The sequence below is a fragment of the Taurulus bubalis genome, assembly GCF_910589615.1.
Source record: "Taurulus bubalis genome assembly, chromosome: 15".
In the NCBI taxonomy this organism is placed as follows: Eukaryota; Metazoa; Chordata; class Actinopteri; order Perciformes; family Cottidae; genus Taurulus; species Taurulus bubalis.
This window is the reverse complement of record NC_136603.1, coordinates 14,433,854-14,460,400: the sequence shown is the minus strand read 5'-3', so window position 1 is coordinate 14,460,400 and position 26,547 is coordinate 14,433,854. Positions and strand designations below refer to the sequence as shown.

General features: G+C 39.5%; 2 protein-coding genes across 3 annotated transcripts; both read left to right on the top strand.

Moving 5' to 3' along the window:
- Positions 1 to 1,643: 1,643 nt before the first annotated feature.
- On the top strand, positions 1,644 to 12,906 carry mid1 (midline 1; the record flags this gene model as incomplete). 2 transcript variants are annotated; one of them, XM_079230848.1, is made up of 9 exons in its annotated part: positions 1,644 to 2,318; positions 7,040 to 7,135; positions 7,621 to 7,728; positions 9,150 to 9,298; positions 9,385 to 9,512; positions 10,135 to 10,278; positions 10,856 to 11,017; positions 11,101 to 11,308; positions 11,817 to 12,906. In XM_079230848.1, 9 exons carry the CDS (start codon positions 1,653 to 1,655, stop codon positions 12,163 to 12,165), a joined length of 2,010 nt encoding a protein of 669 aa, XP_079086974.1. In that variant the 3' UTR covers positions 12,166 to 12,906. The 2 variants fall into 2 exon arrangements, with proteins under 2 accessions (XP_079086974.1, XP_079086973.1); XM_079230847.1 differs by having other exon boundaries at positions 1,653 to 2,204.
- Positions 12,907 to 15,895: 2,989 nt separating this feature from the next.
- cog3 (component of oligomeric golgi complex 3) lies at positions 15,896 to 26,526 on the top strand (the record flags this gene model as incomplete). Its single annotated transcript, XM_079231152.1, has 23 exons — positions 15,896 to 16,063; positions 16,329 to 16,475; positions 16,567 to 16,628; positions 17,153 to 17,318; positions 17,889 to 17,963; positions 18,348 to 18,440; positions 18,706 to 18,831; positions 18,955 to 19,035; positions 19,127 to 19,170; positions 19,270 to 19,396; positions 20,054 to 20,145; positions 20,473 to 20,612; positions 21,168 to 21,328; positions 22,049 to 22,148; positions 22,276 to 22,424; positions 22,553 to 22,642; positions 23,281 to 23,401; positions 23,690 to 23,778; positions 23,903 to 24,037; positions 24,361 to 24,436; positions 24,557 to 24,684; positions 25,303 to 25,401; positions 25,560 to 26,526. The coding sequence occupies 23 exons, from the start codon at positions 15,896 to 15,898 to the stop codon at positions 25,587 to 25,589; spliced, it is 2,499 nt and encodes an 832-aa protein (XP_079087278.1). The 3' UTR covers positions 25,590 to 26,526.
- Positions 26,527 to 26,547: the final 21 nt, after the last annotated feature.

The following is a 26,547-nucleotide window of genomic DNA, read 5'->3' as shown; positions in this document are numbered from 1 at the left end:
GGCATTTTATACCACAGGCGATGACATCAGAGAACTAGCGTCTTTGCATTGTGATTGTAATACATTTTCTATTAAGGAAAGCCTGGTTGAAGGAACAACTATACCTGTTTGGCGAGAACAGTAACAGCTATATTGTCGCTGGCCGCTTTGCTAAAAATGATATAATGCTGTCTTGTGTGTTAAAGTAAAAACATGTCAAACAAATGGCTAAAAAGTTGGCTATGTAGTTCAGTAGTTTCATGTACCACAGTCTGGTTAATCTGTAGAGCCTGGTTTGGTTTGAGGCTACTTAAAAACATGTTTTTTTAAGGGGAATAAGGTTAATGAATAGTAAAATACCACTTTTAAACAATATCAGTGCCAAAATGCTTGATATTTACCATGTGTTGTGAAAGACTGAAGGGTTTGCATATAGTAAAGAGGTTGTGTTTGATCCTCTGTAATAACTTCTCGTTACATACGTTCACCACTTTGTCTTTAAAGAACAAAAAAGCAAAGGAACAAAGCCCCACATTTGCATCACAGTCACTAGAGACAAGTGCAACAATCGCCTCTTGTCTTATACAGTGCAGTGGGATGGCTGCATGTCTGTGAAGATTTGAATAGAATGGAAAGAACAAACCCTGGTCTGTAGCTTGCAGTACCCTCACAACTTCAAAAGGCTACTTGTGCCCGGCTGCTCTGATAATGAGTTTTTGCCTTCTTCACACATAATGAGTGAAGGTAGCTAGACGCTGTGAGCACAGTGTGTCCACTCGCAGCTGGGGTGTCTGACCGGCCGGGAACAAAGGCTTAGTGTCTGTGATAGTGTGGAGCCTCAGCCATCAGCAAGCAGGCCAATACACTTCTGCTTGGCTGAGCTGTCAGTCCTCACTGGCCTGCTGGCCTACAGATACAGTATAGAGAGGGACACATGGGGATAGGCTAAACTAGTCCTGTGCCAAATTGAATGCAGCCACTGCTGCATTCTCAGCGTTGTAAGTTCAGCCAGAGAGATATTACAGAAGTTTGATACGTTTATAAAATGCAGACAAATATTTGGGTCTGAGATTCCTCCTGTTTGCTTGTTTTATTTCCCTAATTTGCTTCAGTTGCAGAGTCAGATATCTTTCAAATATTTACATAAAGTAATCTTTATATTCATATTTTCATATTTCATTTGCAATGGAAATCAAATTAAACTAAAGCTTGGGATGAATAATTTTGGTTCTATTATCATAAATACTTATGATAATAAATAGTGAGAGAATATGCATGCTTTTTTTATTCTTTATTTATTTATTTTTTAAGTAAACTGCTTTTCTCAACCTAGGCAAGGATTCTTTTCCTGATTATTCGGTGTATAGAATCTCAGAAAATAGCAAAAAAGGCTGGTTACATTTTCCTAAAGCCAAAAGTGATGTCTTAAGATATCTTGTTGTTCTGACCAGCAGTCTAAAATCCAAAGATATTCAATTTACTATCACATGAGTTAACTAAAGCGGAAAATCCCCACAATTGGCAAACTGAAACAAAGGAATGTTTGGTATTTTTCCAAGTGTATCTCTTTTCATCGCTGTCACCATTTTCTTATACATTTCTGTGTCATCTTTACAGATAGCTGATCAGCTTCCCTGGATTTCGCTGACGACTTCACTTTGTTTTGCCTGAAGATGGAAACGCTGGAGTCGGAACTGACCTGCCCAATCTGCCTGGAGCTCTTCGAGGACCCGCTGCTCTTGCCCTGTGCTCACAGCCTTTGTTTCAACTGTGCCCATCGTATTCTGGTCTCACACTGCACGCCCAGCGAGCCAATACAATCCATCAACGCCTTTCAGTGCCCAACCTGTCGCTATGTCATCACCCTCAACCAGAGGGGCCTAGAGGGACTCAAACGCAACGTTACATTACAGAACATCATCGATCGCTACCAGAAAGCTTCTCTGAGCGGACCTAATTCTCCTAACGAGACTCGGCGCGAGCGAGCCGTCCCAGACGGCAAAGCCATGACTTGTCCCGGTGACCGGGTGCAGTGTCAGTTCTGTGAGCAGGACCCTCCTCAGGACGCTGTGAAGACCTGCGTCACTTGTGAGGTGTCCTACTGTGACGAGTGTCTCAAGGCCACCCACCCCAACAAGAAGCCTTTCACGGGCCACCGTCTAATCGAGCCCTTGCTCGACTCCCATCTGCGAGGGCTCATGTGTCTGGAGCACGAGGATGAGAAGGTCAACATGTACTGTGTGACAGATGAACAGTTGATCTGTGCATTGTGTAAGCTGGTGGGCCGACACCGGGACCACCACGTCGCAGCCCTCGGGGACCGATTTGACAAACTCAAGGTAAGAAATGATCTGTAGTTCGAGGAATGCTTGTAGGATAATGATGCACTGAAGAAAACTCATTTACAACACAGAGCTCAAAGCTGATTAATGCTCAAAATCTTGTTTCATCTCCTTCAGTAAGTAAAGTAAAGTCTGACATTGAAACATTGGTCATTAGTTGTTTTCTCTGCAGCTTAGCTGAACCATAATTTATTTTAAGGCTACAGTTTCAACAGCTCGTTCCATTCCGAGGGAATTTGATACTGGATTTGGACTCTAAAATACAATGCGATGTACAAACAAGTTAATGCTGCTCAATGTTATGGCAAGTGAAAGGCATTTGTGTTTATTATAGTAAATAAAATGTGAAGCAAGCATTATCTTATTGCAAATATGAACATAATATACTGTTAACTTCACATGATAACATATATGAAATAACTAAATACAAAATTACCTCATTTAATTACACGTATATTACAATAATGTGTGCGTCTGTTAATATTCAATATTTTTTCTTATTGTCAACAACATAATGGGGAATTCATTGGTTCTTCTAGCAAGTCTGTGCCTGATATAGCTCATTCATCTGTGCCTTCGACCTCCATTGTTGTCCTAAAACACATACAGTACATGAGCCACATCATTGCACTGGGTTCCCTCAAAACAATGAACAGGACCCTGAGTTTGTTTTGAATCAATCCCACACAAATCGTCCTTCTACTGTGAATAATCGCTGGCGCAAAGACACTATTTCATCTGTTTGAGAAACCTTCCTTTAACATCGGTTGTTTCAGGAAAGTATCTTGTTTTTAAATGGGCTTGGGGCTTGATTTTAGTCTTTTCATAGGATTTGTTTACGGTATACAAATATAGAATATTGCCAGCCTTATCCTTTAAGAACAAATGTATCACAGGCACTAAAGAAAAAGTATAAAAGAAGTGAGTTCGAAGTGGTTTCTCTCTCGACCACTCTTAAATATAATGACTGCAAGAGAATGCTTTCACAGTTTTTAGGTTAAGTGGTAGTGCCCACGTTCAGCAGATGGGCCGATATCAATAAGGCATGAGAAGATGCTGTTAGCTGAAGCATATGACAAGGTGGCTCTGCATTCCTTCCATTATACGTGAATCAGCTTTTATCATAAGACAAAGAATTCGGCTTTGCGGGTCAGTGCTTTGTCGACACAATGTTGGTCTCTATTCATGTCTCCAGTAACCTCAGGGGATCATTTTATAGCCTTGAATTTGGCAATAACAACTTTGACCTACTGTATGTTACTTAATTTAAGCGAGATAAAATCTCAAATCATCAAAATATGTATCATCAAAAATATATATTTGCTCAACAGTTTTTAAGCTGTCCAGTCTGTCAAAGTTCAACCTTAAGTGTATCTTGAACATTGCATGGCATCCACTGCATGAAATATAAATGAGTTTTTTTTCACAAACATACACTGTGTCCATGCATGACACAAAAGGGGGTGTATATCACAGGTAACACTCAAAACCCTTTTGTGTGCCTGTTCCTCTCTTTCACAATGCTTCACAGTCACAGTGTAACTGGAATGCAAGCAATCTTTTGCAACACCTTTAGAAAGATCGGTCAGAGGACCAGTCTTAACCTGTCTCCTTTGTTTGATCATGCTGTCATTGTGCAGAAATCGTCTGGCCGCGTTCTCTGTGTGGTGGGGCGTGGTCATTCACACCAGGAGGCAGACCAGGTGATCAGCATCATTTCTTTAATTCCACATTCAGGGACAGATTTATTTCATGGAGAAAAACAAACGAAACAATGTTGCTTTTTAAGGGCTTGAACAGAATTGCAACTGGTCAGCCACAGTAGCCTTGGTGGTTAATAATGTGACACTTGTAGTCTACGGCTTTGTGTTTTTATTATTCGGTGTTGGAAAGTAGAGTCCTTTATCCTTTATCTTATTCAAGACCTACTAGCTATGTTCTGATTCTTTCCCATCTATAATATCCTCAGTTTCTTGATATCATTTTAGCAATGAGACGTATTCTACCAATTTGCTTTTTTTCAAATGATAATTTTTGCTCATCTTTTCATCTTGTTGAGCTCGTATTACATGCCCTTAGCTGCATTGCTAGAAGCCTCAAGTGGCAGAAGAGGAAATAGCAATCCCCATCATAGAGAGAGATTGTTTTTTTCTCATGTCATGCAGGACAGGACCCAGGTGCAGCGCAGCTGAGCTTGTTTATAGTTGCTGGTTGTTTCAACACATGTTTACTGCTGCAGTGCCTCAGACTTTTCCCAAATTCCCACACAATGGGATGTTGTGACATTTGTGAGTGTATTTGCGTGTGCAAGCATGCATAATGCAGTAATTCCTTCAGTCTGCTTTTGGCACTATGTGACATGATCCTAGTTTGACATTATATGTCATTATCCATCCATCATACATGGTAAATGTTCAATGTACACATTCATATTTAGGGTCAGATGAGTGGCTCGGGAATATTCCAGCATGCAATGGGGTAAATGGAGAAGGCCTTTTTTTCCGTTTATAAAAAAAGAAAAACAGGTTACCAGTTTGTTTTCTATTGAAAGGCCGGTAATGTCAAATACATAAAAACATAAATGTTATAGTGCAATGTATATTCCACTTTATGAATAGGTATTGAAAGACAAAGAGGAAGAAACACATACTATTTTAACATGCTCAATGTTTCAAAAGGTGGGGAAACGCTACCTAAACAGGTCTGGCAAGTCCTTTAATAACAGGCCTTTTTCACAGAAAGACATATTAGGTGAAGGCAAGCAAAGGTGTTACTAATAATATTCAAGATGGATCCTTTCTATTTAAGTTACCCAGGAAAGCATGACTTTTTTGTCAAAATGTCCTCAAGAATATAAACCAATTTATTTTGGTTTGCTTGGATTAGTAGTGTTTCTAAAACATACCTTTATTTAAAAGTATAATCAGATGAGAATATGCAGAAAACTATTCAATTATAAATGTGAATATACTACAACTTACATAAAAAAATACAAACTGGGCCTTTAATTAAGTGCGTTTGGTGATGAATTAACGTATACTTGATAATAGTGTGTATTTACACATTATCATATTACACTACGATATGCGTTTCTGATTGAATGAAAGCCTATAAAAGCCTTCCAACAAAGTATAAACCATAGATGTGTAACAGGGCTCGTGGTGTTCACAGGATGAAGTGACAAACTCTGACAATGGATAGAAAATCTTATGTTGACACAGGATAAAACTCAAAGTCCTGTCAGTGACCTGACAGGACTATGAGAGGAAGGAAGAGAGACTGGCCAAAGCAAAGGTGTGGGACCAGAAGCATTCACATATGAAAGGAAGCTGCTATTCTTTCCTCTCATCAGCTCTAAATGGCTCTGGGAAGGAGACCTCCATTAGAGCTGTCTAAACACCCGAATATGAGCATTAATGTTGCAAGAGAAGCTGTATTTTAGGCGCAGTGAGAAATACAGAACACCAAAATGTCTCTCGCTCTTTCTGCCTTTTCCATTTGCTCTGCCTCATGGCTTCATGTGATACTTGTCATATTCAAACAACACCATTGTTGGGGGAAAGTTTTAACCGTGTACATCCGGCTATATTCAACATCGGTTTGATAAATATGTTATGGTTTATGCGTCCATTTTAAAAGTTTTGAACTCCCCTCACCTGTGCCTTCAACTCAGCATCTGTAAAAGCTTTCATCACCTTCTCTTCCATATAAATAAATCATATTTGTGAGAGCGATAAAATAAAGCTATTTTAGTACATAGTGACGCATCCACCTTATGAAATCACAATGTGAGACGTTGAAGCTGAAAGAGGTCTACCCACTATGGTCCACACACTTTGGATCTTTACATGCCTCTCTTAACCATTTGTTCTCTTCTTTTGACTATTTTTAGTATTTAGTTTTTGATTAAGAGAAATCAGGCCCAATGCTCACAATTACATTTTTGTCCTTTGTGAAATGTTTCTTGAAGCTCACTCCTTTCTTTGGCTGAGTTTTTCCGGTTAGATTTCTTATTAAATCAATCTTACTTTTGCTGTTTCTCAATATTACCAGACCTAGCTTTAGCCATACATTAAGACAAATATTTTCTATGTCCAACTTTATCAATTGAAAGTGTGGGCTTCTTACTGTGAGTAATAATCTAGTTTCTGTTGATTGGTGTTTCTGTTTGTATTAAAACACCTTGAGTGACAGAATGTTCCACAACTCTGCTTTTGGTGGGACTACACTCTTGTTTTAATTGTATTAATTGATAGCACAATGCAAGTATACATTCATCTTCTATTTTAGAAGAATAATCTGTCACATCAGAAGATGTTCTGTACTACCACAGTACACAGTCATCAGGCTACCCAATTACAGTAAGAGATTAAGTGTGAAACATAAGCCTTTGATCTGAGTCAGTGATTAACACAGCCGGGTTTAGTTGTCCAAATCACTGGCAGATGCTCTACTAAGCTCCGTGATCTCAGCAGGCAGTACGATGGGATCTTTGGCACACGGGGAGGACTGGGGCCTTCACACGATCGGAGCCCAAATGTGGCCAGTCATATCCAATGGCAGCCTTGTGTGTCCTCTCCTGTGCCCATTACACTCCAGCCGGATACGCTCCTTGTGTTCCCATTCACCTAACTCTCCTCCAAGTTGTATTCAGCTATTTACAGTTTGATGAAGGGGCAGTGTGTAATGAAATGCTCAATTTCAATTTTGTTTTGCAGCAAGCTTTGGATTCCAACCTCAACAGTCTAATCAAGAGGACCAGTGAGTTGGAAAGTCTTATGGGGAAACTCATCCAAACCTGCCAACATGTGGAGGTGAGGGTTGTTTATCTGTTCGCTTTCAGGTGCGGCCTGCTTGCTTCTGTGGCACCTCACGGGCAACAATTCATTAAATTATTAACACAGTGAAGAATGACTGTATCTGAGAGTGGCTTTTCATCACGTCAACACGATTAAGTGCTCTTTAGCCTATAGATCAATAAATTCTGTAGCATGTAGGCTGCAAATTGAGTATTTTGAACTTGGAAATATACATTTAAAGTAGTTATTATGTGAATCCTCAAACAAGGATATTGTGTATATGTTCATTGCCATTTCTGTGATTGGGATAAAAATATGAACTGTTCTCTAATGTGGTTTTGGTGGCAGATGGAGTTTGCATAAAATGAATTGTCCTGTAGAACATATCTTTAAAACATTGAATAAAATGAACCGACAGTAGTGCAGCAAAACATTTTGTCAAAGCAAAGGAATTACAAAAAACGCTTCCACAATTGACACTGTCTCTTATCCATGTTTAGGTAAATGCGTCGCGACAAGAAAACAAGCTGCTGGAGGAATGTGACCTGCTAATTACTATCATACAGCAACGAAGACAACTCATAGCAACCAAGATAAAGGAGGGAAAGGTACTGTTTAGAACATTTTGTGTCTTGAAACACTTTTTGTGTGTTTGTTTATCACCTTGTACATGTTGACAACCTTGCCACCCCACATAAAAGACAGTACAGAAAGGGTAGAGAGTCTGATTCCATGAGATCTGGAAACTAACGTTAATGAATGACCCAAACTTATTTTTGTAATGCTAAAATATCTGTTAGCTGTGTAAATGTTTGCAAAAAAAACAAACAGATTATGCAAATATAACCCAATCTGCTTTTATCCATCCACGCAAACATTTTCAAATGAGGCGGAGGGAAAGGCAAACATGCAATGGCCTCGCCCACTAAGGATCAGGAAGTGTATATCATTTCAAACCATTGGAGGATGTTGTAATGTGTTATGGTGTTCTTTATTAGAATATACTCGCAGAAAATCACTGTTGTTGCTTTAAAAACTCATCAAAATGTTAATTCCATAAATAATTAAATGCTTTTACTCAATTTAGTATGTTAAAGGTTTTGCTGCTACAGCCTCACTTGGTCTCTCTCCCTTTGTTAAAATGAAGTAATTTTGCTAACTGCATATCTTTTCTCAATTTGTGCTACACTATGTCCCATATTATTGTATTTGATCTTTGAAAGAACCAGTTCATTTCAAGTCATTTACAGCTGCTCTGCCGGTATTTCTGCTTTTTGGTTATTTTTCGACCTTTGTTTGTGGTAAGAAAAACATACAATGCAATCATGGTTCAGAGAAAGACATATCAGCTAATATGAAATCACTGATCCTCTTTTTCTAACCTTAAAGCTGAGAAGGGGGCTGGTGGCAACATGTCCTCAGATCAGTATGTGGTTTTGTACAGTGAAATATTCACCAGACTGCAGAGTTTATTGCTGTATTTTGTCTTCAGCCCTGAGCACCGGAGTACTTCTGGCACAGTGTCCATACATTTAATGAGCTTATTCTGCGCCTCTTGAATGATTTACCTTCCTTTTCACTTGCTAGATGCCATTAGAGAGGCAATAGCATGCTGTGCCATGCTCAGTGTCAGGGTAAGATCAGCCTTGCTTCCTGTGATGGCCCTCTGAGGAGGAGGACTCTTTCCTTCCTCACCCCGTGCCTCGTGTCAGGTCCTGCTTATGCTTTCAACCACTAAGCCAATATGGCACACATGCAGGATAGGAGGGTCTGGTTACTATGGCAGTTTTGTAAATTCACCTCTTGTGCCAGTGTAGCTTGTAGAACAGGTTGAAGCTCACAGTCTGGTGGGTATTACACAACTGAAAAATCAAAGGTGTAAATCAGATTTTTCCCCAGTAGGGTGTTCTAATTAGTGGGGTAAAATCTAGCATCTGGCAGGTTGGGGCCACGTACAGTAAATAGGACATTGGTTTGTTATTTACCAAGCTTTTCATCATCAACATTTCCTCATTTTGTTCCTGTCTAGTCTATTCGGATGAGGAAACTAGCGCAGCAGATAGCCAGCTGCAAGCAGTGCATTGAGAGGTCTTCCTCCCTCATCACTCAGGCCGACCACACTCTCAAGGAGACGGACCAAGCTCGCTTCCTCCAAACGGCTAAAAGCACCTGTGACAGGTGAGGTAACAAAGATAGCCAACACTATCAACTGACAACAGCTATGGTGTACCATCACCATCTATTAATATACTTATTGATTACAGAGTGTCCATGGCAACGGCCTCCTCTCAAATCCTGTTACCAGAAATGAACCTGAGTGACACCTTTGATACTTTTGCTTTGGACTTCACACGGGAGAAGAAAATGCTAGAAAGCTTGGATTACCTCACATGTGAGTGTGGTCTTTTACTGCCAGATGAGTTTAGTCACTGTACAGCTTTTGAGTAGTTTTTCACTTTGCAATTCTTGAAATTAGATGATTTGTTGGCTATATTTGATCCAAACAATGCATTTAAAAATATCCTAATTTAGACAAATGTGACAAATAAATACATGGATATAAATGTACTGAATTGTTATCTATTAAAATAATAGTATCCAGCTATTTTAGTCAGTATCAGAGAGATATCCAATATCAGTATCAGTATTTTTGCTTCTCGGCCTTATACAATTAAAAGCCTTTGGCAGGGATATAAGCAGGAACTTTACATTACAATTATGTAACTCTTAGCGGCAGAAAACTAAAAAGCGCACAGATGTAAGGCTACAATTTTCTGCTGAGTTAAATGGGTTTGATTAGTTGTGCTCAGTGCCTGTTATGCAGCGTGAATTTATCTCTGCATGGGGGCTGTTAGCTGTAATAGCTGGGAGAACGGCAACCTATAGCTTAATTACACTTGTCAGTATAAAACAACACAGATGGATAGTGCTCTCATATTGTGAGTTTATTTATGTTGTGTGCAGAATATAATCCACTCGGCTTTCATTATTTGTCTTTTGTTTTCTGATTGCAGCACCAAATCCGCCAATAATCCGTGAGGAATTATGTACAGCTTCATACGACACAATCACAGTTCACTGGACATCAGAGGATGAATTCTCTGTTGTATCATATGAACTTCAGTACGCCATCTTCACCAGCCAATCCAATGTTGTCAGTAAGTCTATATGCAGCTCTCTGGTGAGAGTGCAGTGTAATGATCGTGGTGGGACACAATGATGGAGGGATTTGAAAGGGATTTCCTTCAAGGACCTTAAATTGATTGGGGACCATGTTACAAAATCCACACTTAATATTGTACTGTAGCAGCAGGAGAGGAGAGCTCTGTCCTGGCTCTCATGTTAATGAGATGTTACACAAATACACTGCAATGTTTGTCTAGAAAGGGATATGGGGGGAAATAACAGCTCTGTCAGACTGGATTTACATCAAGATGCCCATCAAATGCTCAATATTATCGCGGGGTTGGAATGAGCAGCAGCCTGTTTGAATTGATTCCTCTAACAAGGTCACAAATGCTCGATGAAGCAATCTATTCTTATCTGCCTCAGTGCTCAAGCACACTTGGATGAGTTGTAATGCGACTATATTTGATGAGTCAAAAACAGCAGCTATAGATTGCTAGACTGCAATTACACTGTTTTCTTCTATTGAATGAGGCTTTTACTCGACAGTAGGAGACTTTCAAATTGTATTGTTCTTTGTCAGTGACTCTCTGTCTGTTTGGGCTGCAGGTTTGTGCAACTCTGCTGACAGCTGGATGATTGTACCAAACATCAAGCAAAATCACTACACTGTCCACGGGCTTCAGTGTGGCACCAAGTACATTTTCATAGTGAAGGCCATAAACCAGGCTGGAAGTCGCAGCAGTGAACCAGGGAGACTCAAGACCAACAGTATGTCAAGAATGTAATTCATGATTAATTTCACATGAGAATAGTAATGCATACAAATTAACATTGATCCTCCTTTCTTCAAGGTCAACCATTCAAGTTAGACCCAAAGTCAGCTCACCGGAAGCTGAGGGTGTCCCATGACAACCTGACGGTGGAGAGGGACGAGACCTCGTCCAAGAAGAGCCACAGTCAGGACCGCTTCACCAGCCAAAGCAGCTACGGTGTCACAGGAAACGTCTACATCGACAGCGGCCGCCATTACTGGGAAGCTCTGATTGGAGGAAGCTCATGGTAAAACAATTTATCCGTTTAAAGCCATTTTGTACAAACATTCATGGCCCAGAAGATGAATCCTGACGTTTAATCTTATGCAAACACAGTCATGTTTTCGAGTGAATGGGCAAATCGTCTATCTAATGTACTTCCATGAAATTTGGTTCAAATAATCTGGTTCCCTAGGTCATCCCTTAACTTTAGGTCAAAATCTGAAATCTGTCCAATCGGTTTGGTTTATGACCAAATACCTACAAAAATAATGACATTCTCATCAGTCTCTGTGTTTATTGCTAATTTGCTAATTTGACCATGCTAAACTGAGATGGTGAACATTATACCTGCCACCTAGCAGTATGCTAGCATTGCCATTGTGCACCTGTTAACATGCATTTAGCTCTGCTGTGCATACCTACAGCCTCACAGAGCCCCTAGCATTCTGTGTTGATAATGAGTTGGGTTTACAATGCTAGAAATGTACAAGATATTGACGACTGTTTTTTTTTTTCTTCTATTCTGCATGCAGGTTTGCAGTGGGTATTGCATACAAATCAGCACCAAAACATGAATGGGTCGGCAAAAACTCTGCTTCCTGGGTACTGTCTCGATGCAACAACTCGTGGGTGGTGCGTCACAACAGTAAGGAGCTGCCCATTGAGCCCTCACCCCATATGCGTCGCCTGGGAGTGCTGTTGGACTATGACGCAGGCTTGCTGTCTTTCTATGACGCGGTCGGCGCTCAGCACTTGCATACATTCGATATTGCCTTCGCTCAACCAGTCTGCCCAGTGTTCAATGTGTGGAACAGGTGTTTAACAGTCCTCACCGGACTGCCTATCCCAGATCACTTAGAGGGGACAGACTACAACAACTGACAGACCTGTCGTGCTAGATTTTCTTTGTGTATCCAAAAAGAAACCAGGCTGCCTGCGCCTCATTGACTGTGATGCCCACATACATTTTGACGAACAAAAAAGACAACAGTAACTGAACGAGATGCAATTAATAGCCCAGGTGTACAGTCCTAATCAAGCCTATGTTGAAATTTATAGGAATTATTTAAGAAATGATTTACAAGCATTTGTAGATGTATTTCTTTGCTTTGCACATATGTATGTACATTACACTGCTGGATGGAATTAAGGGTTTGCTTACAGTTTGAAATTCATTTTTAAATAGGCTCCAGATTATTTTGATTTCTTGAGTTTATTACACGCTTTTCCATTCATGTTTGATTATAAACCTTTAGGTGCAAGTGACAAACAGACTCTGATTTTAAGGTTTCTGCAGGGTTTGTATTATTGGCTATTTTAAATGTTAAGATTTTGAAAGTTCTTTAATTCATAGCACTTTGAGAAGTTGTCACTATAAAATGTATTTCTAAGCCACCTTAATGCAACCGTTTCCTTGCCATTCTCTTGTAAAGAAAAAGGCACTTAATAGATTAGTTCACAAAGATTAAAAGACAGTTTAAGTCACTAATGTGAAATCAATTAGTAATTTTCAAATATTTATCATCTGTAAAGGTGTGCAGTTCAGCATTATGAGATAATTCATCACAATTTTCACATTCATGTTTCTCTCTGACAAACTGTAATAAAAGTGACTTAATTTGATTAGCTGTGTGATTTTTCCTGGTTTTAAGATGTACTGCAGGCGATGTGTCTGCTGTCCACTTGTTGTTTACACTCATTTATAGTTGATCTCTCATTAAAGCTTGAACAGGCTCTCACAACACCACAGTGAGGAGAAAACAACAGCACCACCATCGAGCGAATGTGTCAGTCTTGCTGTACAGGACCCCCTGTGACCCACACTGAGCCAAAATATAACTTTTGACAAGATTTGCTCTGACATCTCTTTTTGTTCTGGAGTAACATGGCTTGAATTCTGCCGCATCCCCTTTCAACTAAAGTAGACAGGAGCAAAAAATGAAAATTCTGAACTCTATGTGACCTCCTTAGGAGACACCCTGCAGACAGAGCTGCAATACGTGAGCACTACCTCCCCCATGACATGCCACCAGCATCTTGAAATGTTTACATGTTTGTTTGTGAAGAAATGCTGGATGTTGTTTGTGTGATCACAATGGATCAATACATGGGTCTGTTTTTTTAGCTCTAAGATAAGCTTTAAGTGAATTTATTTTAATAAAAAAATGTAAACAACAACCATACAGTTTCACAGTGACGTAAGGAAAATAATCTAGAAAACAAATTTAAACTAATACGTTATATCATAATCATGTAATACAAAGCTGGTATATCATTTTTTTAATTAAAAGCCATATAATCACAGCATCCCTTTTTCAGTATCACGTGATTGTGTTATAACATCGAGAACAAATTTCCCAAGACAAAGGGCTGTTGTTTGAGGGTTCCAGCATCTGTTTTACATTATGAGGTATACACAATACCTAAAACACATCGAAACAAAAACAAAATAGGTTTTGTTCGAAGCAAAAACCGGCTTTGGCAGGGATTACAGTTAAGGCTCAGTATTTGTGATGATAAGACACATTGTCTTGTGCAACTACAACACTTACAGGCAAAGCGTCATCAAGTGTTTTACTCTAAATGTGCATTTAGAGAAAATAAAGCAATTTGCGGACATGATAAACAAGAATTGGAAATCTCATTATTAAATATAAAAGATGTGCCTCGGGGCTCCACCTGCTGGATTTGTATTTTCTGTGATAAACGATTGTGCTGCTATGTCTTATCTGTCATATCCATAAATAGAATCTAGAATGTTGGTTTGTTTCTCTTCTGGTGTTAGCTTTGTAATAATTACATAGATGAGATAAGATAAGAGAAGAGAAGAAAAGATCAGAGAAGATACGATAAGAGAAGATAAGTGATAACAGAGACTGTATTATCATCCATCATTGCACCTCGTAGAGGAACATGATTGTGTACAGCAGTGGTTCTCTAACTTTTTCTGTCACGCCCACTTTGGAGGAAGAATAATGTCCGGGCCCCACCGCCCCAACAAAATTGTAACAAAATGGTTCAACTTTTGTGCAAAACAAAATGAGTGCAGATGTGTGAGCCATCATGTTGTATCAGTATTAGTGGCTGCAGTGAGCTGCTTTCCTATACAAATATAAAAAAACAGGGTTGTAGATTTGATACGGCCACTCTCAATTCATGCTTAATGTTGAGCATAGATCTGTATTAGGTTTTGAGAGACGCAACAGCAGAAAAGCCGACCTCACAGAGATCTCACAGAGGTAGGCTTTTAGCAAAATGCAAGTGTAACCTGTTAACGCCGTAATGTAAAAATGTCCATGAAAGTAGGCATTTCGCCATGTATTTATTAATGACGTTTTATGTCTGTGTACTTTGTACTTTTATACTATGTACAATTCTCATGTAGCTCATGAAGAGTGGTCGTCCTGAAACCACAAGATAGCTGGTTTGATCCCTGTTCTCCCCGTAGTTTGCATGTCGAAGTGTCCTTGAGCAAGACACTGAAGACACTGATGGGTAAAATACAGATAACTATTCCCCCCGCGCCTCACCTGTAATACCTCCGCGCCCCACTAGAGGGTCGCACCCCACAGTTTGAGAACCACTGGTGTACAGGAATGATGCAACAATCAGTGTCATCCAGGTGAGAGCTGATGCAACTTTGACTCACTGTAAATACAGAATAAATTAAACTTGATCAGGAACAATTAAAGTTAGACTAATGCAAAGTAACAATTTTTCAATCCAACAGCTGCTTTATATAATTATTTACTTTATGTATATATTACAATTTTAACCTGCTATAATTTAAAAATGGAAATACTGATTTGAATATCACTATAACATAACGTATTAGTACCGGCTAATAACAATTGCAGAAAAGAAACAAAAATAACGGACACAACCAAACATAAATCCAATCCAACATAAAAAAATAAAATAAAAACATTACAACAAAAAGCATAAATAGCATAAATACCAAACACGTATTTATGCAGAGTTAACATCCTTAACTCTGTACCACAGTGATAGCCCCCATTCCCATCACCACCACCACCTCCCCTCCCACACACACACACACACACACACACACACACACACACACACACACACACACACACACACACACACACACACACACCTTCCTCCAATGACTATACACACTTCACTTTGCTGTTTATATTACATATCTATATAAACTGTTTATACTATCCAATACTGTTTATACAGACTCTACATTGTATTCATCCAGCACATTGCACTGCACTTTTGACTGCTTTCTTTTGCACTCTGGTCTGATGCGAAACCGCATTTCGTTGTCTCAGTACTTGTGCTCTGCAATGACAATAAAGTACAATCTGAATCTGAATATGAATGTTATGTCAAATTGAAGATGTACACACAATAATTATGATAAACACTTAACACACACATAGAGTGTATAGTGTTTGTATGATATGTGGCAGGCCAATATCACTATAAAAGTACTCAAAGTAACAAAATATACTCTTTAGTAAATTAAACTACCTTTGAACTACACTGACAGACACTTCTCAAAGCCCCGCCCACACTCCCGGAACAGGAAGTACCTGCGCGTTTTTCGCTGCTGACGTTGGCGCTGTACGAAGTGACGATGGCGTCCACAGACCAGTCCCTCCTGGACCTAGCAGATAAAGAAACCCGGGAGAAACTGTCGTTTTGGGACCGCCGCACTGACGCCATGGCTCCCCTCACCGAGAAACAAATGGACGCTGTCCTGGAGATCCGAGCCGCAGCGGAGACGCTCTCTGTCCCGTCAGAGGTGAGCTGTGACTCCGGTAGCCAGCTAGCGTGCTAACAGGGGTTGCTACATTACTTTCTTAACGTCAGTGTCACTAGCTAGCTTAAATGTGCCTCCCTCTCTGTGTGTGTGCGTAAACTCAGTGCACTTGTCTGCCATTTAAACAAAGAGTATTGAGGTTTAACGCTACATATTGCGGGACGTTAGCTTGTAGGCTTTGCTAGCAAGCTTACACTGCGACGTCAACGTACGTTCAGGATTAAAGAGCCCCGTTTTGTTGTTGCAGTTGCCCATTGAGGACCTGTGCAGCCTTTCGTCGCGCTCCTTGCAGTCTCCTTTCTTGGCGACTGTGCCCGCGTCAACAGAGGACGTCCTACTCAAGGGTTTCCAGATGCTCGACATGGGGAATGACCGGATAGAAACTGCACAACAGGTGACAGTAAACACTGCTGCAGCCTGTTTGTTGGACGTACTCTCATCACAATAAGGTGCATGGTTTTAATGCAGTGCCACTTGTGTTGCAGTTTTTTGCCTGGTTTGCCAAGTTGGAGGCAAACATGGACCAGGACGAGAGCTCAAAATACAGGTGCGTGCATGTGTACACGACACTGTATGGGATGTTTTGGCCATGTGCTTGTTTAGAGGAGGGCGGGCTTGGAGTAAGCTTTTTTTTAAAGAGTTCATGAGACACAACCTACGTTGACAAGTGTTATTACAGTTGATATAACTATATCATGACAAGTAAACGTAATGTGCTTTACATTAAAAGGTTTGTTTGTCATCACACACCCTAAAATCATTGTAAACTAGTAAAAGTAAATTAAAGTCATCATAGTTGTGGCAAATCCTCAGGCTGTGTGTTTTACAGTGTATGACTCGCTAAATCTGCAAGAAACAAGGCAGAACTCTGCTTCTATACTGCTCTATATGAGATGCACTTATTTGCTGTACTTCTCGTCACTCCTCAAGAAGTGGTCAGAAGTACAGCAAGAACAGCGTGTCAGGCTTTCTGCTCAGCGTTAAAACATTGTTAAATGACTTTGCAAACCTGGAGGTTGCTTCACTGCATCATCTTGGAAAGCACACAGATATTTCTGCTTTCCCCTTCAGGAAAACCAGAGATGATCTAAACTGCTACCAGGAACAATGTGACGCTATCCTGAAAGATGTTTGCACTGCTCTGGAGCACTTGGACTCCCTCCAGAAACAGTATCTGTTTGTGTCCAATAAGACTGGCACCTTACACGAGGCCTGCGAACAGCTCTTAAAAGAGCAGGTAAGCTGCACTCTGGTCTCTCCTGCTATTAACTCAAGACGCATACGAATCAAATCGCTGAGACTTGGTCCATAGAATATGTTTAAATTGTAATCTTACGGAGTATATTGTTCTTATAGTCCAGGACAGGCTAAGTACTGGATTTTAGAAAACATGAACATCACTCCAAAACCTAGAAACTACAGAATTAGCTGCATGTATGGTCTAAACTTTGGAGCTGCTCTAAATTGGGAAGTTGTGTAAAAACAATTGTGGTAAGACCAAAAGGAGTCACCAGAGATGACTGTAAACGTTGTCCCCTATCTAGTTCAGAGCAGTGTGACATAAATACAAGCTTGTCTGAATTGCTAGCAGGCGTTCAGGATGTTAAAAAAAAAAATCTGTACTGTGACATATTTCATATCTTATTGGCACTGTAGTTTTATTATTTTTTCCGCGCAAAAGCTGCTGCTTATGTTCATAAATAGTTTGGACCATTTGAGGCACTTGAGCTGAATTGAACTTGAAATGAAATTAAACTGTCATGTTGTATTATGTCGGGTGTGTTTTTTTCTTTCTTTCTCTCTGCAGTCGGAGCTTGTTGACCTGGCAGAGAGCATACAGCAGAAACTGTCATATTTTAATGAGTTAGAAAACATAAACACAGTAGGTTTTCTTTCTCGGTTATCTACATCTTGATACCTAAATCTATGCCTTGTAGGTGACGTTTATGTTTATTGTTGATTAGATTTTAACCTTAACCTATACATCTTAAAATCATCAATTATCTCTCAGATTAAAAACATTATTTTCAGCTACATTTCCGATATAATTATTTCTAAAAAGTTTCATAAAATGTGTCAAATTTTGTTTTATCTCCTAAACCTTTCAAGTAAAATCTGTACGACTGTTTTGTAGATTTTACTTTCAATTATAAATAAGACATTTCTGGCAGTGTTAACTGCCAAATGAAAATAACAATGTTTTGATTATAAATCTGAAAGACTATAATTGTTGGTTTAAAACCTAACCTTTTCTTTGTCTTTGCAGAAACTGAACTCGCCAACCCTGTCTGTAAATAGTGAAGGCTTTATACCAATGCTGTCAAAATTGGATGACTGCATTGAATATGTTTCTTCACATGTAAGTAGCTCGCACTCTCAATTAAATTCAAATTCTGTTTGTGCAAATGTCCTCTTTTTTTTTTCAGCGATAGAATAATTTAACAATAGATGATTAAATGCCTTCTGCGTAATTAATGCATACTTATATACCAGTGGAAAGTTTAAAACGAAGACCATGGCAATATAATGTTAAATGAATAAAACTGTATGATTTATGCATTGCAATATATGATAAGTGATCATAATGAAAGCTGTCTTAACACTTGCAAATGTATTAATTCCAGCCCAATTTCAAAGACTATCCAGTTTATTTGGCCAAGTTCAAACAATGTCTTTCTAAAGCTATGCACTTCATGAAGATCCACATTGTGAACACAATGCAGCATCTCACAAGCCAGTTAACAAAAAGGGTAAGGAAAAGCCACATTTCCTCCTCTTGCAAGCCAACAATGGTGAAAGGAGGCAAACATATTGAACAGTATGTGTCCCTAAGTCAATATCAATAATTTATTTAATTGTTTTGTCACCCCTAGGATCCAATGGGCTTGACTAATGCAGACAATGCCTTTACACTGTACTATGTGAAGTATAGAGCAGCTGCACCGAAAGTCAGAGTGAGTATTCTGTTTTTATTCCCCACGAAAACTATACATGGCTCATTTTGTGTAATACGACATTTTCATCGATGTTCTTTTCTTCTTTCAGTCACTGATTGAACAGATAGAACAGCGAGCAGAGAAGATTCCTGAGTGAGTGTTGGCATTTCTCCAGATTAAAGTCGCAGCATTCCTGTTATATTTCTTCCTTGTACTAAATTAACTCATTCCTCCGTATATTAATGTGAGCAGATACCATCAGCTGCTCGACGAAATCCATCAGTGCTACCTTGACCAGAGAGAGCTGCTCCTCAGACCCAGCATTGCATCCACCATTACTGACCTGACCAACCAAAACATTAAAGACCACTGTGCTCTGGTAAGGCACGGCTTGTTTGAAGCAGACCTGCCCTTTAGAAATAATGTGACATTTGAGTTTACAGAGAATGCACAGTATGGTCCCTCTGGGATATTTTCTGGAGTGTTGGTGCAGACTCAAAGCCGTGCACATGATAAATGAGATTGTGCACAGCATGCATCCACAGCTTACTCTTGTTTTGTTCACAAGTGAATTAATGTGCAGTGTTGTTTGTATACTCTGTCAAACCTCATCTATAAAGCAGTGACTATTGTGCTGTATTCCTCTACTGTTTAAAAATGTAACTGACCTAACGGTAGGCCCAATAATTCGGGGTAAAATATTTTTCTTCCAATTTGATACTTCAGAAATCATTTTGGCACCCAGACAGACTGTGTATTTTGATGCGGTTGTGGTATTTAAAAACACTTCACTAATTGGCTTGATGGGGATGCTACAATTAAAGGTCAGACTTTTATACAACAAATGTCATAACAGCGGCACCACCTGTCCGAGATTTTTTTTTTAATGAAACTTGAAAGGTTATGCATCTTGTTAATGATTGCTATAATGGCTGCCTGCATCATTTATGTGGGAGGACGTGTTTGCTTGTTTGAAGTTCAGCCAAAGCAAAGTATTAGTAGGAAATGCCGGTGATCATTATGTGTATTTGTACAGGTTCGCAGTGGCTGTGCCTTTATGGTTCACGTCTGCCAGGATGAACACCAACTCTACAATGAGTTCTTCTCAAAGCCTTCACCTAAACTAGAGTGAGTAGTACCCGCCTCCGTACTATTATGATCACTGAACACACTGAGTGTCATGGTCTTGTAGCACACATGCAGGTGTGTTTATTTAAGGCGTGACGCATCAAAATGCATGACAGCCGTGTCAAGTTTGGCTTGATTTGTTAAGTGCTTGAAATAGCAATTTACACAGTATGTGCAAAACCTTATTTAACAGTTTGTTCAATTATTTTAAGGCATTACTTTATTCCTCAACTTGAAGGAACGTCAACTCTTTAATTGAGCAGAAAGTATCATTTTAGACTTCTCTCAGATGTACTAAGCAATTAAATGGCGTTTAATCTTTGACAGTGAGCTGCTAGAGAAGTTATGCTTGTCCCTGTATGATGTCCTCCGGCCTCTAATCATCCACATCATCCACCTGGAAACCCTGTCTGAGCTCTGCAGTATCCTCAAGAATGAGATGCTGGAAGACCATGTTCATAACAATGGTAGGTTAGAGCTTTTGTTCTCCTCAAATTGTCTCACTTGTCACATGGTGTTTTAACTCTTGAGTTACTAAAATACACCTGTGCTGGAGTTTGTGGACCGATATAGTCCCACAAAGTTTGCACACCCCTTGTCTTTTGGTGTCGTGCTCTTTTGGGAAAAAATAATGGAATCACTAAATATGTATAACATGTCCAAAAACCAAAGTGTACTAACGCCAAATTGCTTTTTACAAGGGTTATGAACCAGACCATGTCTTGGTTGTAGCTAGTGGAGAGTCCTGGAAGTTACTTCCAAGAAATAGTCTGATGCATAACCTCCAGGAAAACAGGAATGTGTAGATGTTACTTTTGTTCTACGGATTAAATAAGGTACAACATATTGATTAGTGAGCTTTAGAGGTGCTGGTAGGCTGATGTTGTTCCTTTGAAACAGACTTCTTGGTATAGCACCTTGATTCACACCATCCACTATCGATCTTCTTTATACTTAAGACCCAATACAACCTTATTTTGATTTATGTTCAACTGTAAACTGACCAGAGCTCTTTTATTCAGCTACTCAGTTGGGGGCCTTTGATGCAGTAGTGAAGGAGATGCTAGAGGATGTCCAGGAAAGGCTGGTCTATAGGACTCACATTTACATACAGACTGATATCACAGGCTACAACCCAGCTCCAGGGGACCTGGCCTACCCTGAGAAATTAGAGATGATGGAGGTGAGTCTCGTGAGCTTAAACAGATGTTGTTTTCTCGTTGTGACATCTTCAGAAAAAAAAACTGTAATCTGTTTAGACTCAACCGGCTTTGCAGAAAATGTAACTACTGCTGCAACTAATTCATATTACCTGTTCATGTATAGACCATTTTTCGATTCTTTGTTTTGACTTTGACATGTCAGAAATCTGGCCGTTGAAAGTTCCCAGAGCCTCATGGTTAAAATGCTTGTTTTGTCCGACCTAGCATATATCTTAATGTTTTGAGTTAAATTCCAGTTAATTTAAGCGTTGCGAGGTCTTCTCGCTTTTGAATGTCTGCACATGTAGTTTAATACAACTTTGCATCTTGACCAACGTTTCAAAGCTCTTAAATGTGTTTCCTGTACCCTGTGGCCTTAATGTCAAATCATTTTAAATGTTTTTGTTGGTTATAGCAAGTTCAATTTTATTTCATGAAAAGCTTTTCAAAAACCCTGTAGATGTCCTATTGAAGCAAAGAAACAAAAAGTGACTTTCCAACATGTAACACTTTCTACCTAGGTCCTTGAAAAACATAATTAATTATGCAAATTGTTGCCATGGTCTTCGGGCTTGTGAACATCTGCGCATGTTATAAAATACCATTTTATTTTTATTTTCAAATTGTATTTATTTACTCTTGTTAAAGCAAATAGGAAAAGAACAAGCTAACATTTTCTATCTTCTAACTCTTGCAAATAGAGAATTGCACAGAGCTTGAAGGAGGAGCAGATGAAGCAGATGTCACAAGAGTCCATGTTTTCTGATGTTCAGCTTGAGGATCCTGATGGTAGAAGAAACAGTAATGCTGGTCCGTTTTTCAAGTTTCATTTAATTATATATATATATATATATATATATATATATATATATACACACACACACACACACGCACAACCACAACCTTTGGTGTAATTGTTCCCTGATAGCTCTCTTCCTCTTTTGTGCAATAAATACAGGCAATGTAGAAGCATCCCGCCTCCAGACATCTATCTCTCCTGCTGATCTCCACGGCATGTGGTACCCTACTGTCAGACGAACGCTGGTTTGTCTGTCCAAGCTCTACAGATGTATAGATGTGAGTGCCCAGTTTTTATTTAGTTTATAGTCTCCCATCCTTAAATATGGTAAGATGTGTGACATAGTTGTTTTCCTCAATGCATTTCTTATTCATGTGTTTTTTACTGTGACTTGGTCTTTTTCCAGAGAGCAGTCTTCCAGGGTTTATCTCAAGAAGCCTTATCTGCCTGCATCCAGTCCCTGCTTAAAGCTACAGATATCATCCTTAAAAACAAGGTTGGCACACATGGTTAAGAGTATGGTGGTATGGAGAGTGTGGTTTTGTATTTTTACTGAATGTTTCAGAATTGTATTATTTTAAGAATAGCTGTAAATGAGCCCTACTTTTAACTCATAATAAGATCAGTTCTCTCTTCAATGAAATGTGCTCTGTTATTCAAATTCCTTTCTGCTACCGGATACCTAACTAAAGCAGCTGGGATGTCATTTAAAGTTATTTTAATGGGTGCTTTATTATGCTCTACAGAGTGTTCAGCAGACCATCCTTTATTTATGGGCTTCTCTCACCTTCAAATTTGCTGTCTGTCTGTGCTAACTGGCCCATTTCAACCTAACACTTCAAATTAAAGCAGCAACATCAATCTCAGAGGATATGTTCCCACCCCATGTTGATGATGTCTTTTTCCCAATGTTTTAGTCGCTAGCTGAGCAATAAATTGAAAGAAACTGCCTTTCTTTTGGTCAGTTATGTCCCTTTCCAGCTATGGTTAATCAGCAGTTATCAATTAGACATATTCCTTATCGTCTCTAAGCTTATGCTTTTTATGTTCTCTGTAGCTTGGATAGTCAGCAGATGCCCTTTTGTGTTGGCAACCTGCAGTGTGGATTTAACAATGTGCTATCGCTTTCTGTAGACTCAAATAGACGGGCAACTTTTCCTGATCAAGCACCTGCTGATAGTGCGTGAACAGATTGCCCCATTTCACACCGATTTCGCCATCAAGGAAATCTCACTGGATCTGAAGAAAACACGAGGTGAGATAATTAAAGGTGGAGGGAACATTGGTGTTCAGCTCCATAAAACCAGTCATTACATTCTCATGCTCATTAAGCAACTTCTGCCTATCACATGCACCGGTGGCAACAATTAATGTGGAAATTACAGTGTAATCCAACACCATAATGTACATTAACCGATGGCTCACAAGGCAGATTTGCTCCTCCTATCGCCCCTCATCTCAGTCAAGGTCATATTAAATTTGTAGCACTAGAGGGCACTCTAATTCTACACCAGCTAAGATTTAATCTCTGCTTTGTGTGAAGATGCTGCCTTCAAAATCCTCAACCCTAAGGCTGTTCCCAAATTCTTCCGTCTTAACAGCCACAACGCCATCCTTGAATTCCTGTTGGAGGTAGTGTTTTAATTTTTTTTGCCTATTTTATGAAACCCACCATACACTTTATGTACTTTGATAGCACCCTTGCTCAGACAAACAGCCTTGATAGTACTAAACCCTTCGTCTATGTGGCACACAGGGAACACCGGAGATAAAGGAGCACTACATTGACTCTAAGAAGGATGTGGACCGGCACCTGAAGTTCAGTTGTGAGCAGTTCATTCAGCAACAGACTCAGATCTTTGTGGGGAACCTTGAGGAGTTTCTCACCAAGGTAACTGAAGGCAGACTTTGCCTCAGGCATTGATGGCTCATCCTAACCTTCATTTTTTTTTTTTTCAGCCTTTACTTTTTTATAACGTAAATAAAAAAGATTTGCTCATTTACTGATTACTGAAGGTTTTGGTACGGAATTGTGTTGCAATAATTTGTTGCCGGTTTTTTATTTCTACCCACCTCAATTTGTTATTTATTCAGAAAGTAAATACTACTCTTTGTCGAATTGACCCAAAAATGTTTTTGCATGGTTAATAGTAACACCAGCACCAATTAAGTTGTTTCAGATTGCAATGTTTTGTTTCGACTGTTTGCACTCAGGTTGCAGCTCTTAAAACTATGGCTATCCAAGGGGGTCCCACGTACAGTCTGTCTCAGCAACCTTGGGCACAGCCAGGTAAGATTTGTCTCGGCAAACACCACTGGCATCATACTGTAATTCATCAAAACGTGTATAACGCATGCTAGAGGGTATGTCAATTTTTTTTTTTCTGCTTGTCCTTTTTTCTCTTTTCAGCCAAGATCAACGATATAGTGACGACTACCTACCGTGTGATGAAGAGCAAGCTGCCAAGCACTTTACAGAGCATGTCCTTGTACCTGGCCAATAGAGACACGGAGTTCATCCTTTTCAAGCCTGTCCGGGTGGGTGGTGGAAACGCGCGGTTGTAGCTTGTTCAGTTTCTTTGCAAGTGCTTGTTGAAAGCTCAAATAATTATAGCATACAGTAATTAAAAAGCAGCAATCCCATTTGTTTGCACTTAAAGGTCAAATCAGTAATTTTCTGAAATAATGTAAATTAGAGCTTATTCACATGTATCACTGAGAAGTGCAATTGTCTTTTACTTCCCTCATAGATATTGAAAGTGTAGGTCTGTTGTGCAGCGTTGTATGCAGACAACCATGTAAACAAACCTCTCACAGCATCCATAACTCGTATTTATCATTAGCAAGGCTTAGTCGCTGTAGTTAAAGACCTGTCAATCAATTTAGAGAGACATACAGTCTTGGGCTGACCCTTTTGTTTACATTTGGCTTTAAGATTGTTCCTTCAGCTCTAAATGATCTATTTGATTGAGTGCTTATAGATAAATCTTTGTGCCGCCTGTGTACTGTTCATCAAGGTGCCAGGTGAAGCTGAATGAGAGGGAAACTAAATTCTGTGGTTGACATGGAAACAAGATAGTGGGGGGACATAGGCCAGATGGAAATGTAGTATTAATTTCTCTCCAGCACTCAGTAATAGGATGGCTTTTCCCACAGAATAACATCCAGCAGGTATTCCAAAGACTGCATGCCTCGCTTCAGGAGGAATACAGCGGAGAAGACCTTCAAATCATTGCATGTCCATCGATGGAGCAGGTACAGTACTGTGGGACTGTCACAGCCCAAAGGCACCTGACATAGTTTTAATGATAACATCCAAAACTGCTGAGAGCAACTTAAGTGGAGAACCGTTAGATAACGTTTGCCAGCTAAGCCACGGTGAGCACTCATCATTTTTTACGGCTCTCTTTCAGATTAACCTGCTGCTGTCTGTGAATAAGTAATGTGCTAGTTTGGCATGGCAGTGCTGGTGAAAACACCCTTTGGATAGCAATGGGATATTGCAACTCCAACCATGACCAGGAGCTGTGAGGCTGAGTATGCAAGATGACCAGAGACGCTCCACCCGAGCTGCAAGCTTGACCAGGACTGCTGAATTGACGGCGGGGAAAAAAAATATCCTGCACAAGACCAAAGATTCTCAGAGGCTCAAGTAGTGTGTTCAGGTTCAGGTATTCATCTTGAAGTCCATAACAATGATGATTTTGTTTGACTGGAACTGAAGGTGGATTTTCGATCACATTTGCACACTATTGTCGGGGTGGGGGATGTACTAACAGTGTGAAGACAAGGACCCTTTGGGTGTGCAAATAGAGGCACTGAAGGGTCTTTTATCAGCCCGGTAGTTATTGGCCAATAAGAAGGATTTCATTCAGATGACTAGATTCCCTGTTTTGTTTGGAAGGATAAGAAACATATGCTGCAAAATAGTTAATTCCTCTATTTAAAAATGTAACAGCATTTGTTACGTTCAGTAGCACTCTATGGTGGCCTGCTGTGCTGCAGGACTCTCAGGTCCGACAGGTTTTCCTTTCTGATCATAGCAAAATCCACTCGGTTCTTTATTTGTCCTATGTGTTCTTAAAGATTTTTCTTGTGAATGTTTTTGTTATTATGTTGCAAATATGTAAAAAAAAATACAATGATTTATACTTTATCCTTTTTATATATATATAGGTTGATTGCAACTAATATGCTTTTACTCCTTTGACCTTGGCAGTTTTGCACTGTAGGATTTATGGGTATTTTTCCTCATGGTCTTCTTAAGAGTTAAAACAAATCAAACAACCAGGACAATGGCAATGTGACATTTGCTTTAGTGTGTCCCATGTCAAATGATGTGTACAGCTGTACTATTTATGAACACTGATTAAAAATGAAACGTTATGGATGTTCTTTGAA